This window comes from Bombina bombina, chromosome 3 (genome assembly GCF_027579735.1).
Source record: "Bombina bombina isolate aBomBom1 chromosome 3, aBomBom1.pri, whole genome shotgun sequence".
NCBI lineage: Eukaryota > Metazoa > Chordata > Amphibia > Anura > Bombinatoridae > Bombina > Bombina bombina.
The window spans coordinates 920,945,811-920,965,152 of NC_069501.1; the positions used below are offsets into that span (position 1 = coordinate 920,945,811).

The following is a 19,342-nucleotide window of genomic DNA, read 5'->3' on the forward strand; positions in this document are numbered from 1 at the left end:
TTAAAGGTGGAAAAATTTCTGAAATGATTTATCTTTGTCTCATTTTTTTACATCACAGAAACCTGACATTTTAACAGGGGTGTGTAGACTTTTAATATCCACAGTATATATATATATATATATATATATATATATATATATATATATATATATATATATATATATATATATATATATATATATGTACAGTATCACGTTTTATCCAATTCCTAGTATACAGCATAACCATACAATTTGTATAGCGCTTCCACACCCTGCTTGCCTGTAGCTGAAGAACAAGACCTAATCTTTTAAACTTTTTTGACTAATATATTTTTCATTTAAGATATTCACTACATTATTTAATGCATAATTATGTTAATTGCTACCTTTATTAATCTTGTTACAATAATTAAGTTTACCATCTGCAGCAAGGTGAGAAAGCATAGAAAAAAAAACAGAGCAAGCAAGACACATTCCATCATGTAGAGCATTATGGGTACACCCATAAACTGTGTTTTTCTTTATGCCTATTTGGCCACAGCAACATTTTTTTAATGACTCGTGTGGTTACAGAAAATAAAACCATCCAGCAATGTCAACATTTGTGCAGTATAAACCATGGTTAAACAAAAAAAAAAAAAAAAAAAGATTTCTACATAAGCGATTTTCAATTAGGTTGTCTAGACACCATGGTAAATTTATCATGACCTGTAGGCATATGTGTTATAATGAACTAGGGATCGGTATAGGAAAATGTTATTTCTCAGAAATAATTGTTTAAGCAAAAACACTCAACATTAAATGTTTTAGAAAACCGGTATAATTCGGACCAAATGTTTTATATATTACCTATATATACAATTACCCAATCATCTTACCTTCAATTGAGAAGCTCCCCATTTTGGACTCTAGAAAATCAAAAAGTGTACTTGGTGCCGAAGGTCGAGAACTGGTCAACCCATCATCCTCTTCTGCACGTGTTCTACCTCTTCCTTTGCTTTTACCTGTTGGAGAAGTGGAAAATACTTCATACCTTTGTATTCTAAAGCTAAATGGGTTAAATCCATCACAAGTAGTCCAACATTGGTTGCTTGACCATATTTAGTTTTCCCAGGTCTTTTTCCAGAGATTACCTCTACCTATTGGTATTGCAAATGGCACACAACAATAATTAAAAAGATGTTTATGGAAACCTTGATATCTCAGTTTAGGATGGTCCTAGCTCCTTGGAACATTTTGTAAATTCCTTAGACTTGGACTTAAAACTTAAAGGGACATGAAACCCAACATTTTGCTTTTATGAATCAAATAAAGCTTACAATCACCTAGATTTAGAGTTTTGCATTAGAAGGGGTGCGTTAGCTAAGCGTGGTTTTTTCCCCCCCCGCACCTTTTAAACAACGCTGGTATTAAGAGTTCTCTGGAGGGCTGCGTTAGGCTCCAAAAAAGGAGCGTAGAGCATATTTACCGCCACATCAACTCTCAATACCAGCGTTGCTTACGGACGCGGCGAGCTTAAAAAACGTGCTCGTGCACGATTCCCCCATAGGAAACAATGGGGCAGTTTGAGCTGGAAAAAAAACCTTACACCTGCAAAAAAGCAGCGTTCAGCTCTTAACGCAGCCCCATTGTTTCCTATGGGGAAACAGTTTCTAAGTCTGCACCTAACACCCTAACATGAACTCAGAGTCTAAACACCCCTAACCTTACAGTTATTAACCCCTAATCTGCCGCACCCGCTATCACTGACCCCTGCATTACACTTTTAACCCCTAATCTGCCGCTCCGGACACCGCTGCAACCTACATTATAGCTATGTACCCCTAATCTGATGCCCCTAACATCGCCTACCCCTATATTATATTTATTAACCCCTAATCTGCCGCCCCAAACATCGCCGCTACCTTACCTACACTTATTAACCCCTAATCTGCCGACCGGACCTCGCCGCTGCTCTAATAAATGTATTAACCCCTAAAGCTAAGTCTAACCCTAACACCCCCCTAAGTTAAATATAATTTAAATCTAACGAAATAAAATAAATCTTATTAAATAAATTATTCCTATTTAAAGCTAAATACTTACCTGTAAAATAAACCCTAATATAGCTACAATATAAATAATAATTACATTGTAGCTATTTTAGGATTTGTATTTATTTTACAGGCAACTTTGTATTTATTTTAACTAGGTACAATAGCTATTAAATAGTTAATAACTATTTAATAGCTACCTGGTTAAAATAATTACCAAATTACCTGTAAAATAAATCCTAACCTAAGTTACAATTAAACCTAACACTACACTATCAATAAATTAATTAAATAAACTACCTACAATTATCTACAATTAAATCAACTAAACTAAATTACAAAAAATAAAAAAAGATTACAAGAATATTAAACTAATAACACCTACTCTAAGCCTCCTAAAAAAATAAAGCCCCCCAAAATAAAAAAATGCCCTACCCTATTCTAAAATAAAAAGCTCTTTTAACCTTACCAGCCCTTAAAAGGGCCTATTGCGGGGCATGCCCCAAAGAATTCAGTTCTTTTGCCTGTAAAAAAACATACAATACCCCCCCCAACATTACAACCCACCACCCACATACCCCTAATCTAACACAAGCCCCCCTTATAAAACCTAACACTAAGCCCCTGAAGATCTCCCTACCTTATCTTCACCACGCCGGGTATCACCAATCCGTCCAGAAGAGGCTCCGAAGTCTTCATCCTATCCGGCAAGAAGAGGTCCAGAAGAGGCTCCGAAGTCTTCATCCTATCCGGCAAGAAGAGGACATTCGGACCGGTAGACATGTTCATCCAGGCGACGTCTTATATTTTCATCCATCCGGCGCGGAGCGGGACCATCTTGAAGCAGCCGATGCGGATCCATCCTCTTCTTCCGGCGACTCCTGACGAATGAAGGTTCCTTTAAGGGAAGTCATCCAAGATGGCGTCCCTCGAATTCCGATTGGCTGATAGGATTCTATCAGCCAATCGGAATTAAGGTAGGAAAAATCTGATTGGCTGATTGAATCAGCCAATCAGATTCAAGTTCAATCTGATTGGCTAATCCAATCAGCCAATCAGATTGAGCTCGCATTCTATTGGCTGTTCCGATCGGCCAATAGAATGTGAGCTCAATCTGATTGGCTGATTGGATTAGCCAATAGGATTGAATTTGAATCAGATTGGCTGATTCAATCAGCCAATCAGATTTTTCCTACCTTAATTCCGATTGGCTGATAGAATCCTATCAGCCAATCGGAATTCGAGGGACGCCATCTTGGAACCTTCATTCGTCGGGAGTCGCCGGAAGAAGAGGATGGATATTTTGGGGGGCTTTGTTATTTTTTTAGGGGGCTTAGAGTAGGTGTAATTAGTTTAAAATTCTTGCAATCTTTTTTTATTTTTTTGTAATTTAGTGTTTGTTTTTGTAATTTAGTTTAGTTGATTTAATTGTAAATAATTGTAGATAGTTTAGTTAATTAATTTATTGATAGTGTAGTGTTAGGTTAAATTGTAACTTAGGTTAGGATTTATTTTACAGGTAATTTTGTAATTATTTTAACTAGGTAGCTATTAAATAGTTATTAACTATTTAATAGCTATTGAACCTAGTTAAAATAAATACAAAGTTGCCTGTAAAATAAATATAAATCCTAAAATAGCTACAATATAATTATTCGTTATATTGTAGCTATATTAGGGTTTATTTTACAGGTAAGTATTTAGCTTTAAATAGGATTAATTTATTTAATAAGAGTTAATTTATTTCGTTAGATAAAAATTATATTTAACTTAGGGGGGTGTTAGGGTTAGACTTAGCTTTAGGGGTTAATACATTTATTATAGTAGCGGCGAGGTCCGGTCGGCAGAATAAAGGTTAATAAGTGTAGGTAAGGTAGCGGCGACGTTGGGGCGGGGCAGATTAGGGGGTAATAAATATAATATAGGGGTCGGCGATGCTAGGGGCAGCAGATTAGGGGTACATAGGGATAATGTAGGTTGCGACGGTGTGCGGTCGGCAGATTAGGGGTTAAAAATTTTTATTAGAGTGGCGGCGATGTGGGGGGACCTCGGTTTAGGGGTACATAGGTAGTTTATGGGTGTTAGTGTACTTTAGAGCACAGTAGTTAAGAGCTTTATGAACTGGCGTTAGCCCAGAAAGCTCTTAACTCCTGACTTTTTTCTGCGGCTGGAGTTTTGTCGATAGAGTTCTAACGCTCACTTCAGCCAAGACTCTAAATACCAGCGTTAGAGAGATCCCATTGAAAAGATAGGATACGCAATTGACGTAAGGGGATCTGCGGTATAGAAAAGTCAAGGCTGGAAAGTGAGCGCTAGACCCTTTCCTGACTGACTCTAAATACCAGCGGGCGGTAAAAAACAGCATTAGGACCCCCTAACGCTGGTTTGGACAGCTAACGCAGAACTCTAAATCTAAGTTAACTTTCCAAAATACTTCTATTATCTTATTTGCGTTGTTCTAATGGTATCCTTTTGTTAAAACCTAGGTAGGCTCAGGATCAGCAATACACTACTGGGAGATAGCTGCTGTTTGGTTGCTGCACATATATGCCTCCTAGTTGTATCTTGCTGCTCTTTCAATAATGGACACAATGACAATTAAGTAATTTTGATAATACAAGTAAATAAGAATGTTTAAAATTGAATGTTGTGTCTGAAGCATGAAAGAAAAATGTTAGGTTTCATGTCCATTAAGGTCCTAATATAATTAAGATAGCTTAATGTTGCACCTTTAGGCTCAATTTACAATGGAAATGGTTTGAGTCTTAGTCCTATTATTTTAGGGTGTACCTAAGTAAGTATAGCGTGCTTGAAGAACATTTCAGATATGAGACTTTTCTTCTTTATCTTATGGTGGTGAGACAATAATAATTTAAATAATCATCAGCAGAAAATTCTATATCTAGTCCTAATACCTAGATAATGCTTACCAGAGGAGATCCCCTCCCAAATAGGGGCGTATGCAAAAATAATCACACCCCATTATGAAGATGACTTCATTTGCTCATCCCTCATTCCTAGACTGTCAATCATAGGACGAAATAGCAAGGGACGGGATCCCTGGTTAGCAGGTAGGTATTAGGCCAAGATATAGAACTTTCTACTGTTGATTTAAATTCTAATTATGTTGTCCCTACTAGAAATACATTTAATGGTTCAAATACAAGATAATAAAAGCCAAAATTCCTTGCTAAAATAACAAAAACACTGTCGGGAGAAAAAAGGCAAGAAAATACCTTCAAATGATAGCCTAACAAAACATCCAAGAAACTGACATACTGAATTCCCAAAAAATGAAAGGAGTAGAGACTATATAAGTCTAGGCCTCAGAAAAATATTGTGATGCACTTTGAGTTTCCAGACAAACCTATACATAGACATACATGTGTATATATATAGATGTCAAAAAGAAAGCAACAGGAAAACTGATGGCACTAAGTAACTATAATCAATGTTGCAACAGATGACTGAACCATTTGTATTTGTCACGACCACCTCTCCTAATCAGACTGTGCAAATAAGGCTGTGACTTAGATGAGAGGATGAAAGGGTTAACAAAATACTTTCTAAACTATGCTAGCTACAGAAAGTACAAAAACCCTGTTTATAACCACCCATTATCTGCATCTATAGCTTTAAATGCTGCCACTTTAAGATTATTTTAAGGGAAATCCAAAAGAAAAACCCAGACTAACAGATTAGAAATTACAAAATACAAGTTGGAAAAATCAGTGTAAAACATAGTACTATTATTATTACCAGTCCAGTCTCTTTAAGTAACGTGAATTAAAATCTCAGAAGAAAGCCAAAACTTTAATAATACATATTTATTATCACGAAAAATTAAAATGATGCTTTCCTTCTTGGCAGTGAGAGTCCACGAGGACATTCATAACCTATGGGAAATACTATTCCTGGGCATCAGGAGGAGGCAAATACACCCCAAACAAGACTATAAATATCCCTCCCACTTCCCCTACCCTCCAGTAGATCATTCAAGTTAAAGTAGATACAAGGGGTACAGAGGTGTAAAAAATGCTGCCACTACACATTAGAATTTGGGCCGGGTTGTGGACTCTCACTGCCAAGAAGGAATTGAATTTATCAGGTAGCATACATTTTTTTTTAAAAAAATTATTTATTTATATATCCAGCACTGAACAAGGCAACAAATGATATGTACAACAAAATTTGCAAGATATGATGACAATAAATGCTACCAAAGACAGTACTGTATTTTTCCTATAATCTATTAACATAGCTACTCCAGACATTACTTGTCTTCTCTCTCTCCTCATCTAACTTCTCATATCTAGACACCCTATCTGGTAAGACAACAGATAACAGTATAGCTTGCATAACATGTTAGATCCGATCCAAAGATCTCCAAGAGTCTCACGTGTTTTTGTAGTTCTTTGCAATCAGCAAGTCATTGCACCTCTATTATGAGTGAGTCGATGTTGGGTTTCATGTGTCAACAGATTAATTTCCCCTCCTCCCCATCCATCTCTGCTTCCTATTTTCTCCTAACTTTACCCAGGGCGCCCCCCCAGGGTTCCATTCTTGTCTCTCATCTTTTAGTCTCTTCATTGGTTCGGTATCTTTTTAATTGGGAAGTCTAGAAAATGTTCCATTTGCCTCGTAATTGGGCTTCCAGGACAACCTCTGAATTTTTGAGTGGGTACAGAATTTGTCTCTGATGTGTTAAGTCTAAGGTGTGAATCAGGGGTTCCCACTTGTTGAGAAAATGTTTGGTTCGTTTTATGATGTCACCCTGTGTGTCTACTTGTTCCCGAATCATTTGCTGTTGTAATTCTAGTTTGAGATGTGTTAGTGTTGGCGGATCAGGTTCCATCCACTTCTTGAGGATGAGCTTTCTGGCAAGCAGTATAACATTATGAACAAATGCCATGTGTTTGTTTGTGTCCGACTGTGTGTGGAGGAATATCACCACGTGCATGTTTAGATCTATACTCCCTCCCGTAACTCTCATTGCCCATTTGAGTGCCATGTTCCAGAATCTCGTGAGTTTTGGGCATTGCCAAATCATGTGGAGAATGTTGGGGTTTGCGTGCGCACATTTTGGGCAGAGTCCCGAAGTCTCCGGGCACCATTTGTGGAACATCTTTGGTGTTATGTATGCATTATGTAGTAGTTTTGTATGTGATTCCCGGATGTCATTTGATAATGAGGCCTTCCTCACCTTTAAAACACTCTGTTCAATGATTTGGTCTGTAACTAGATTTGGAGTGCAAGTGTTCCATTTATGTTGAATTTGATCTCTCACAGCCTTATTTGTCAGCGTTTGAAGTGCTTTGTATGTATGTGAGATTGAGGTCAGTCCTCCCTTTGTCAGAGTCAGTAGCTTGTATATTTCACAGTTGGTGTCCGGCATGTCTCCCATCCCCAGAATGCTTTGAACGTAGTGTCTTGTCTGTAGGAATGCGAAGTGGTGTTTGTGAGGTAGATTAAATTCTAATTGTAATTCGGCAAACGTTTTAACTGCTTTTTGGTCTGGCGTTAGGACTTGTCTGATAGTAGTCAGTCCCCTTGTTTCCCATTGTCTGAAAGGTAATGTGGTGAAACCCGCCTGGAAATCTGGATTACCCCGTAGGGGTAAGTATACTGTATTTTTGCATGTTATTTTCAAGGTCCTGCAGATTTTCCACCATGCTCTTACGGGTTGGAGGAAAATAGTATTGTGCCCTACTATTCCTTCTAGTTGTGTGTGAGTCATGTGTGGGAGCATTTTTAGTGACCATGGAGCAATCAGTTCTGACTCTAGTGTACCATTGGTGAAGGCATTTCTGTCTAAAAGCCAGTCCATTACATATTTGGCTAAAGCTGCCCAGTTGTAGTACTCTATATTTGGGAGTGCTAGTCCCCCCATCTCTGGTGTGCACGTCATTTTTTTATGTCCTATTCTATGTCTTTTCCCTTTCCATAAAAAATGTAGTATGTCTCTGTTCAGTGTCTGTAGGTCTTGTTTGTGTATGAGTTCGGGTAGCATTTGTAGTGCATACAGCAGTTTGGGAAACAGGATCATCTTAATTAGCCCTACTCTTCCCGACAGTGTCAGTGGTAGTGATGTCCAATTTAGGAGTGTGCTTCTTAGTTCCTTGAGTAGTGGTCGGAAGTTAAGTCCATACCACTCTCTGGGGTCTCTGGAGAGAATAATACCTAGGTACTTAAACGAGTTAGTGACAATCTTAAAGTTGTCTTGTAGTGGTTCTGCTGGCGACTCATTCCGTAACCACAGCAGTTCTGATTTATCTTTATTTATGCAGTAGCCTGAAATTTGACCGAACTCGGTGATGATGTGCATTAAAATGGGGATATTTCGCCTGGGGTCACTTGCATATAGGATCATATCATCTGCGAAAAGGGATATGTGGAGAGTTTCTTTGCCGATAGTTAGTCCTTTCGTGTTTTTCCTAATTTTGGTAGCTAATGGTTCAAGGGCCAGGTCAAAAAGGAGCGGAGAAAGTGGGCATCCCTGTCTTGTGCCTCTCATTAGTGGGAAAGGGTGTGATGGTTCGCCATTAACTAGAATTGCTGCTCGGGGTTCGTTGTATAGTGCGTAAGTGGCTGTCATAAAGTCGCCCTGGATCCCAAATTTCCCAAGGGTTGTGAAGAGATGGTCCCACAGTATTTTGTCAAACGCTTTTTCGGCGTCTACCAGTAGTATACAAGCGTCTCCCTCCCTCTGGTCCCCCTCCTGTTTTCCTTCCCCCCCAGTAGTGTGACAGAACTAGCTGTAATTTTCTCATATTCTTAACTGAGGATCTCCCTCTAACAAACCCTGTCTGGTCTTCGTGTAGCAGGTCCGGTAATATCCCCGTCAGTCTATTGGCTAGAATTTTGGTGAATAGTTTGTAGTCTGAGTTGAGTAGTGAGATTGGTCTATATGAGGAGGTCAGTAGTGGGTCTCTGTCTGGTTTGGGGATGACTGTCACATTCGCTTCCGAAAATCTATTTGATAGGTCTGCCCTTCCTTTCATTATGCCATTGAACAGTAAGGTGAGTGGCTCCGCCACCTCTTCCCTGATTATTTTATAAAACTCCCCCGGTAGGCCGTCAGGGCCGGGGTTTTTTTCTAGGGGTAAAGCATCAATAGCCCTAGTGATCTTCAGGGAGTCCACTGGGCCATTTAAGGTCTGTAGCTGTACCTCAGTTATTTGAGGGAGGGCCAAGTCCTTCCAAAAGTTTTGTTTCAGTTCCTCATCTACTCTCTGGGGGCTATACAGTTTGGAATAATATTCTACGAATGTTTTATGTATGTCCTCTTTTTTGGTTAGTATTGTTCCCTGTTTCTGTATGGCCGCTATAGTGTTAGGTTTCCTGGTTAGTTTGGTGATCTTTGCTAGTAATTTACCTGTGCGATTACCATAACGATAAAATTTAGCTTGCATTGGGGTTTGGGCTCTGCCTGCTGTCTGAATAAGATGAGTGTCTCTGAGGGTCTTGATATCTTTGTAATGTATTCTGTTTTGGTCTGTCGGATGTCTAAGGTATTGATTCCTTGCATTTAGGAGTTGGCGGAGAAGTAGTTCACCTCTCTTTCTGCAAATTTTGTTTATTCTAATTGCATAAGTTATGATCCCCCCTCTCAGCACCGCCTTTGCCGTTTCCCAAAACAATGAAATGTCATTTGTGTGTTGCTTGTTAAGGTCTTTGTAAACTAACCACTCCCCCACCAAGTGTTTTCGAAAGTTAAGGTCGTGGTATAAGTGCGTGGGGAATCTCCACCCACACGTCTTTCTCTGAGGGGCATCAGTATTTAGCACTAGTGTCACTGGTGAATGGTCTGAGATGGTTATGGGGTCTATCATAATGTCTCCTACCCTAGAGGATAAATGACCCGAGACTAGGAAATAGTCTATGCGGGAAAGTGTGGTTTTCGATGGATGTGCACATGTGTAATCCCGAGCCTCAGGGTTTCTTTCTCTCCATACGTCTACAAGACCCAGACTATTTTTGAAGTTTTTGAGTATCAATGTTTCTCTTCTAGATCCTATCCATGGCTGTTTGGGTTTCGTATTGCTAGTGGGGTTACGGAATCTGTCCGCAGGTGTCTGGGGCGCTATGTTGTAATCCCCACCCGCTATAATGGGTAGGTCTGAAAATTGTAAGAGTTTACTTTGAAGGTGTATTAGAAATTCTCTCTTCTGTGTCTGGGGGCCATATATACCGCAGAGAATCAGGGATAGTGTGTCAATCTTTAGTTTTATAATCAGGTATCTACCCTCAACATCAGAGATCACCTGTGTGATATCGTAGTTCAGTCCCTTTCGGAACAGTATTGCAATCCCTCTCGCTCTTTTATTTTCATAGGGTGTGAAGAGTACTTCTCCCACCCATCCCTGCTTAAGTTTTTGATGCTCTATTTGTGAAAGATGTGTTTCTTCTAGTATGGCTATGTCGACCTTTTTTGTATTCAACTGTCTCAGAATCGCCTTCCTTTTAATGGGCGATGTTATCCCTCCCACATTCCAGGTGGTGATTTTCATTGTCCTACAGTGGATGTCTTGAGTGTATGGGTGTCACAAATTGTCTAGGTTGTGAGGTGTGAAGTATTGTGTGTGGGTGTTGCAGTATAGGTTGATAAGCGTTACTTACTGTTTTCTGCAGTGTTCAAAATCTTTCTATTTTCCCCCTGAGGGAGCGCCCTGAGATCAGATGGATTCTATCTATCACTATGACAAACAATAAACAGTACGGTTAGTGAGTCTGAACTTTTAAGCTTTCAAAACCTCTTCTTGAATTTGTGCAAAGGAGACAAATACATGCAAAAATTTTCAACAATGCAACAGATAATAAACAATAAACAGTAACAAATTTTTCCCCCTATTACCCGCTCCCCCCCCCCACTTATAAAGGATATAAGTTTTCATGTCTCTTAGTTTTTAAGATGTTTTACTCTATGCTTTCTAAGGCCTTAAGCAGTGTCTCTGTTTTCAAAAGTCAACTGGCTTAACGTAGTGGCCCTGTTGAGTTAGCATTTCTTAGTGTTTTAGGTGCTTTATACTTCTTTTTCTATGATCCTGGCAGCAGTTCTCATCTTCCTGAGGCAGAAGGACGGTTTTCCTGATCTTGTGGTTGTCGTTGTTCGCTCTCTCTCTGCAGATGTAGCTTGAGCTGCTTTGGTGACTCAAAGAACAGAGGACCATTGGTTGTATGCAGTCGTAGTCTCGCTGGGTATAGAAGGGCTGCTGTCCTGCCTTGCTCAATGAGTTGCTTGCAGTACGGTGTAAATTCTTTCCTTCTGGCTGCTACTGTTGCAGAATAATCTTGGAACAGATATAGTTTTCTGCCTTCAAATTCCAGTGACGGGGCTTTTCTGTAGGCTTGAAGGATTGCTACTTTTGTTTTAAAGTTGAGGTACTTTACCATAACTTGTCTCGACTGTTGGGTATTTTCCCCCTGCTTTCTCGGGTCTCCAACTCTGTGGGCCCTCTCTACTGTGCATGGAAGGCATGATTGAGGAATGTGTAACATCTTTGGCAGGGTGTTTTCTGCAAAGTCTATGAGTTGTGTTCCTGGGAGAGACTCTGGGATTCCTACAATCCGTAAGTTGTTTCTTCTCGACCTGTTCTCCAGGTCGTCGATTTTGGCCCACAGCCTATCATTCTGCTGCCGTAGCGTTTGAATATTAGTTTCAGCTTCTCTATGGCGAGTCTCTCCCTCCGCAACCCTTTGTTCCACTTGAGTTAGTCTGCCATTGAATGATTTTACTTCTGTTGTAAGTGAGTCCATCCCTGTTTGTAACTGTTCAATTTTCGGTAAGAACAGTGCAGAGATCTGTGAGACAATTGGGTGGGTGTCCATAGAAATAGAGTTCAGCATATCCTCTGCCTCTACTGGTGCCTGTGTTGTCTCCACTTGATTCTTTTTCTTATCAGCATTCTTAAGTCTGCTAGCCATTGTTCCTGTCTTTTTGTTGTAGGAGTTATAGTATTTTTGCATGCAGCTTTAAAAAGTCCCAGCTAATGCTGCCCTATATGTTGTGTTTTTATATTTGTTTCACAGCAAATTTGTAGCCTCTGTCTGTTTCCTTTCAGATCATAGATTGATGGCAAACTAAAGGTCAATGATATGTTTGCTAAGTGGTGGGTGAGCGGGGGGGGGACAGGCCCGAGCCCTCTAGCCCTGCATGGTGTGTTAGTTACTGCTGATGTTTGGAAAAGAGATAGTGATTCTAGCGGTTTTAGGTTTTAACCACCAAGACCCTCAATGCAGTCTTTTTAATATGTGTCCTGGTTCTAGGGCTGTGGCAAAAGCGAGTTTCCAGGGCTAGGTTTGGGGTCTTACAAAGCTCAAGGGGATTTCCCAGTTTTTTAATGTTGTGGTCTGTCTTTCAGCTCCTGAGAGAGCATGCAGCATATGTGTTTATATGCCCTTTTCCCTGTGAGACTGTTCTCGTTTCCCTTCTGTGTCTTGTCTTTGCGCCCTGTGGTTCTGAAGTCTATGTGGGTTTATGTGTGCCTCTCTTCTCTGCTGTGCGAGTGTGCCATGCAGTGAGTGTATGTCGGCACTGTTCACAGCAGTTAATCTGGTGCCCACTTCACTCCCGGATAGGCTGTGGCCTTTATTGTGCTGCGTATCTGACAGTGGCGGTCAGGCAGCAAATTGGCAAAATGGCGGCTTTCCCGCCGTTATCCGGACCTTCCCTCCCGGCCCCTCTGATGCCTTAAAAGTTTTGTTCAGGGCTCTTACCGGGTACTCGGACTCTTGGCGCTTGTCCCCTGCTTGATGTTTGGGAGTCGTGTGGATTCTGTCCCTGTCTGTTAACTTTGCGGCTGTAGCCGCAGCTTCTCTCTACTTCTTCTGTCAGGCGGCTTCTGCGGCGGGGGAATCCGATGACTGATTCCCTGCCGATGTGTCTCCGGGCAGTTGTAGTTTTCCCTGCCAAGGATTTCAGCGTTTTTTAAGGACACTTGTGAGGTTTTTCACCAAATTAGGGGCTGTAAGCAGCGGAGCTCTTTTCCCTGCTTCCACCCTCTGTGCCCTCCCACCGGAAGTCCAGGTAGCATACATTTTATTATTCTTCTAGTGGCAGAGAGAGTCCAAGACATTCATAACCTATGGGAAACCAAGTTCCAAGCTGTGGAGTTCACAAATGTTTTGGAGATAAAAAAAAGGGGAGGCAGAAGTTCTAGACACCACCGCTTGTAGAACCCTTCTCCCAAAGGATGCCTCTCCGCTGTGGAGTCTCTCCTTAGAAGAGAACGGATTAGGAAATAGTGAAGGAGCCACAATCTCCTGGTTGATGTTATGAGTATTCACCACCTTAGGTAAAAAGCCTGGTTGAGTCCTCATCACAGCCTTATCCCGATGAATCACCAGATACAGGGAATCAAAACATCAAAGCTCTGATACTTTGCGAGCAGATGAAACAGCCAAAAGGAAGACTACTTCCAAGTGAGTAACTTAATATGCAGAGGTTTAAACAGAGCTCTCTGAAGATCCTTTAGAACTAAGTTTAGGCTCCACGGGGGAGCAACAGGTTTGAAAACAGTTCTAATTCAGACCAAAGCCTAAACAAACTCTTTAACATCTGGCAGACTAGCCAGTTTATTATGAAACAGAACAAAAAGGGCAGAAATCTGACCCTTGATAGAACTGCCCGACAGACCTATCCCCATACATTACTCTCGTCTATGGTGATTATTACCCAGGAGGGGCGACATAAGCTAATCCCTAGGAGAACTGGAGTTGGGGATTGCCACCAGGCAAGACTCCCTCTCATCTAGGCATCCTGATAGATGACCTAAGACAGATCTGAATGATCTCCATTCCATTGTCTGAGCATACACAACTGTAGTGGTCTTAGATGAAAACAAGCAAAAGTAAAAGCATCTGATGCCGCAACCATGAGACCTACCACCTTCATGCATTGAGCTAACGAAGGATGGGCATTGGACTTAAGCAGGCAACACGCCTTCTGAAGCTTCTACCTGCGCTGATCTGCAAAGAAAATGCTCATACTGACAGTCTATGATCGTTCCCAGAAAATGTAACGTTGCATGTATGTATTGTATTGGGTACATGTAAAGTGCAGCTATAATCACCCGTAAGGGTCTCAAGGCGCTGCTCATTTTATCGACCTCGGAAAGTATGAAAGGCTGAGTGGACCTCGCCGAGGATCGAACCTGCAACCCTTGGGTTGCTACAGAGCTCAGCCACAGTGCCTTAGCATGCTGAGCTATCTGTCCGGCCTTGTGGTCGGAATGAGGGAGCTCTTGCCCAGATTGACCTTTCAACCATGCACCTGAATACACAAGAGTAACCCTCTGCATGTGGTACTGAACCACTGGTAAAGATGGAGCTTGAACCAAAACACCTAGGGAAAGGATGGACCTTATTTCCATCTTGAAGGTGGAAATCTTTATGTTTTTGTTGACTCCCTTCAAGTCTAAAATAGAAAGAGAATGGAGTAGAACCTATTTCCTCTAATGGGGGAAATGGAACTACTATGCCCCTAGTTAGGAAGTCGTCCCCGCAACGGAGCAGAGCTGATACCTTTAAAGGGTTTCCTGAAACCCTTGACAGTAAAAGGCAGTCCCTTGTGGGACGAGACCGAAAGCTTATTCTGTATCCCAGGCAAATAATGTCCAGCACCCAGGGGTCCTGGACGGATTGACGCCATTACCTCTGAAATATTGAAAGTCAGCCACCCACACTACCTGGTCCTAGGTCAGGGGTGACCCCATCATGCTGACTTGTTGTCCTGGGAAGACTTCTTGGGCTGCTTGTTTTTATTCCATCCTTGGGTGGGCTTTAAGGTTACCCCGGGGAACTTTGTCTTCTCTGACCCCTGTTCAGACGAAAGGAATGAAAATGTCCTGAATGGTTCTTAGGTCTAGATTTCTTATCCTGAGGTAGGAAAGCTCACTTTCTACCTGTGACTGTGGCTATGATGGAGTCCAGACCCGGACCAAACAGGGCCTTGCCTTTGAAAGACAAGGATAAAAGTCTAGACTTAGACACATTATGTGCTGTCCATTAATTAAGCCGCAAGGCCCTCCTAACCAGAACTGCACTGATAGAGTTCTTAGTGCTAAGGCAAATAATTTGCAGAATGACATCCCTGATGAAGGCATTGAATATGATCCTGGTAGAAAAAAAATCTTCTGAGATGTCTCTCAAGATTTCTATCTATGGGATCCTTAAAAGAGGTGCTGCCCTCAAGCAGGATAGTAGTTGGCTTGGCCAATGTGGATATAGCGCCATCCACCTTAAAGACACTGTTCCTAGCCTCCACGTGGGTAGCAGGAACGGGGAAATAATCTCTTAAATGCTCCTGGAGAGGCAAAAGGAGTCCCTGGCTTTTCCTACTCCTTAGAGATGATTTCAGAAATAAAGGGGGGTACAGGTCCAAGTCTAAACACCAATTTTAGTCCCGGAATTTTAGATAGAACCCTCTTTAACAGGAGCCTAAGCTGCTCTACCTTGAACCTAATTGTCCCCTCCTCGGAGTCCTCTTCCGACTCTCCATCAGAAGGGTCAGAGAAAGGAAGTTACACTTCAGAGCTAACCAAGGGTTCATACTCACAAGGTTGCCCATAATTATCAGTCATGGCCACTGCCACCGCACCAATGCCACGTGTTGGAGAACAATGTTTAACCTTCCTCTTCCTTTTTTCCAGCACCATATCAGTTTAAGTGACCGAGAACCTGGAAACAAGTGCAGCCATCTAGCGATCACCAAAGTGCGACAATAACTAGATATTATAAAGTTCAAGAAAGAACAGAATGCTTGTCATTGACCTGCGCATTAACGCACCTAGGCACAGCGTTAATGCACAGGTTTATAGCAAATGAATGCCTGTCAAAGGGGATAGGAATGTGCACAGAACACAAATTCTAGTGCAGGGACAAGGCTTACACCACCTCTTTATTAGGCAATGTGCCATGAAAGAGGGGACAACCTACCTATCATGTGTCTGTAATTTAGTGAGAAACACACAGCGTTATCAGGGGATATAGATTAGACTGGAAAGAGGCATGGGAGACCCAGCGTCAACCAGAATTATATATACCAGTACTGTAGTGAGATTTATATGGATATAAATGATCCCCGGCTCAACTGAGCCAATCCATGTTAAACTTTATTTCTTCATTATACAGAGCACATTTCTCTGCCTACCTCCAAGATACAAGGCAAAGAACTACTGGTGTGTAGGGGAAGTGGGAGGGATAATGATATAGTCTTGTGGTGGCCAGGAATAGTATTTCCCATAGGTTATGAATGTTCGCGTGAACTTTCACTGCCAGTAAAAGGAAATGGTCACAGTGCATTAACATTAAAAAGATTACAGCAAAATATAAAAGGAAACACGTTGCAATTACAGTTTTTAAAAGAAAATAAATTTAAACAGAAAGCCTATACACTCTACTCACAATCCAGTAAATGTATACTTTTTCTCACTAAAGTGGCATTGTAGGGACACTGAACACAATTTTTTTTATTTCCGGATTCAGATAGAGCATGCGATTTTAAGTAATATTCTAATTTACTCCTTTTATCAATTTTTCTTCCTTCTCTTGCTATCTTTATTTGAAAAAGAAGGCATCTAAGCTAAGGAGCAAGCCAATTTTTAGTTCAGTAAACTGGACAGCACTTGTTTACTGGTGGGTGAATTTATCCACCAATCAGCAAGAACAACCCAGGTTGTTCACCAAAAATGGGCCGGCATCTAAACTTACATTCTTGCTTTTCAAGTAAAGATACCAAGAGAATGAAGAAAATTTGATAATAGGAGTAAATTAGAAAGTTGCTTAAAATTGCATGCTCTATCTGAATCATGAAAGTTAAATTTGACTTGAGGGTCCCTTTAATACAGTGTTGCATTATGATCTTTTATTTCCATTTCTTCTTTTGAGGAATGCAGACCTTTGTGGATAAATACAGGGAGTGCAGAATTATTAGGCAAATGAGTATTTTGACCACATCATCCTCTTTATGCATGTTGTCTTACTCCAAGCTGTATAGGCTCGAAAGCCTACTACCAATTAAGCATAATAGGTGATGTGCATCTCTGCAATGAGAAGGGGTGTGGTCTAATGACATCAACACCCTATATCAGGTGTGCATAATTAGGCAACTTCCTTTCCTTTGGCAAAATGGGTCAAAAGAAGGACTTGACAGGCTCAGAAAAGTCAAAAATAGTGAGATATCTTGCAGAGGGATGCAGCACTCTTAAAATTGCAAAGCTTCTGAAGCGTGACCATCGAAAAATCAAGCGTTTCATTCAAAATAGTCAACAGGGTCGCAAGAAGCGTGTGGAAAAACCAAGGCGCAAAATAACTGCCCATGAACTGAGAAAAGTCAAGCATGCAGCTGCCAAGATGCCACTTGCCACCAGTTTGGCCATATTTCAGAGCTGCAACATCACTGGAGTGCCCAAAAGCACAAGGTGTGCAATACTCAGAGACATGGCCAAGGTAAGAAAGGCTGAAAGACGACCACCACTGAACAAGACACACAAGCTGAAACGTCAAGACTGGGCCAAGAAATATCTCAAGACTGATTTTTCTAAGGTTTTATGGACTGATGAAATGAGAGTGAGTCTTGATGGGCCAGATGGATGGGCCCGTGGCTGGATTGGTAAAGGGCAGAGAGCTCCAGTCCGACTCAGACGCCAGCAAGGTGGAGGTGGAGTACTGGTTTGGGCTGGTATCATCAAAGATGAGCTTGTGGGGCCTTTTCGGGTTGAGGATGGAGTCAAGCTCAACTCCCAGTCATACTGCCAGTTTCTGGAAGACACCTTCTTCAAGCAGTGGTACAGGAAGAAGTCTGCATCCTTCAAGAAAAACATGATTTTCATGCAGGACAATGCTCCATCACACGCGTCCAAGTACTCCACAGCGTGGCTGGCAAGAAAGGGTATAAAAGAAGAAAATCTAATGACATGGCCTCCTTGTTCACCTGATCTGAACCCCATTGAGAACCTGTGGTCCATCATCAAATGTGAGATTTACAAGGAGGGAAAACAGTACACCTCTCTGAACAGTGTCTGGGAGGATGTGGTTGATGCTGCACGCAATGTTGATGGTGAACAGATCAAAACACTGACAGAATCCATGGATGGCAGGCTTTTGAGTGTCCTTGCAAATAAAGGTGGCTATATTGGTCACTGATTTGTTTTTGTTTTGTTTTGGAATGTCAGAAATGTATATTTGTGAATGTTGAGATGTTATATTGGTTTCACTGGTAAAAATAAATAATTGAAATGGGTATATATTTGTTTTTTGTTAAGTTGCCTAATAATTATGCACACACAGATATCCCCCTAAAATAGCTATAACTAAAAACAAACTAAAAACTACTTCCAAAACTATTCAGCTTTGATATTAATGAGTTTTTTGGGTTCATTGAGAACATGGTTGTTGTTCAATAATAAAATTAATACTCAAAAATACAACTTGCCTAATAATTCTGAACTCCCTGTAAAAGAACTGCCTGATTCCACCTATTTTAACCTTTAGGATTGATCTATTATGAATTATTATATATATATATATATATATATATATATATATATATATATATATATATATATATATATATATATATATATATATATATATATATACACACACACACACACACACACACACACACACACACACACACACACACATATATACATACATACAGTATATTTGTGCACTGTGTGTTATATAACAGCACTTTTTTATTATAACTTGGGATTTTTTTTTCTCTTTTGTGTTTTTTTTAACTTGCAAGGTGTTATACAACTTTTCCTAAAACAAAGTGTTGCAAGAAAGTATATGAATGAAAAATAATCCTGTTTATAGATGGAAAAAAAAGAGAATAACATAAGTTAATATAGACAGAAGCAATAAATAATACTGAGTATAAATAAAAGAATGCAATTCACTGAACACAATTTCATATGTACCCATACTGTCTGTTTTAGTAGGCCTGAACTTAATCCAACTGCACAAATGTGAATGAAAAGGTGACCTGTTACACAAAAAACCCTTAGAAGATTTAAACACTTGAAGTAAATTAGTTAATAAAGACCGGGAGAAATAGAACAAAAAGCAAACAGAAAAAGGTTTGTAAAGTAAAACGGACAAAAGGCCTTAAGTTGAATAACATCAACTGAATGAGCAAACAATGACTAAACATGAATCAAACTTTTAACAAATTCTTTACCTATGGTAAGCTTCTATAAATGAACTAATTCTGAAAGGTAGGAAAAAATGCTTGTAAAACCCTAACAAAACTGCTGCCCTTACATTTGCAAGAATATAAAACAAATATGTTAACCATACCTAAACAAGAAAAAAACACC

The 19,342-nt window shown here is 40.4% G+C and overlaps 1 protein-coding gene across 1 annotated transcript in view; it reads right to left on the minus strand.

The window, feature by feature from the left end:
- TDRD3 (tudor domain containing 3) overlaps positions 1-19,342 on the minus strand; it is a gene marked incomplete in the record, with an annotated part of 1,228,671 nt that overhangs the window by 450,881 nt on the left and 758,448 nt on the right. Inside the window, 1 exon segment of the mRNA XM_053707943.1 lies at positions 861-986. Coding sequence (XP_053563918.1) covers positions 861-986 — 126 coding nt within the window.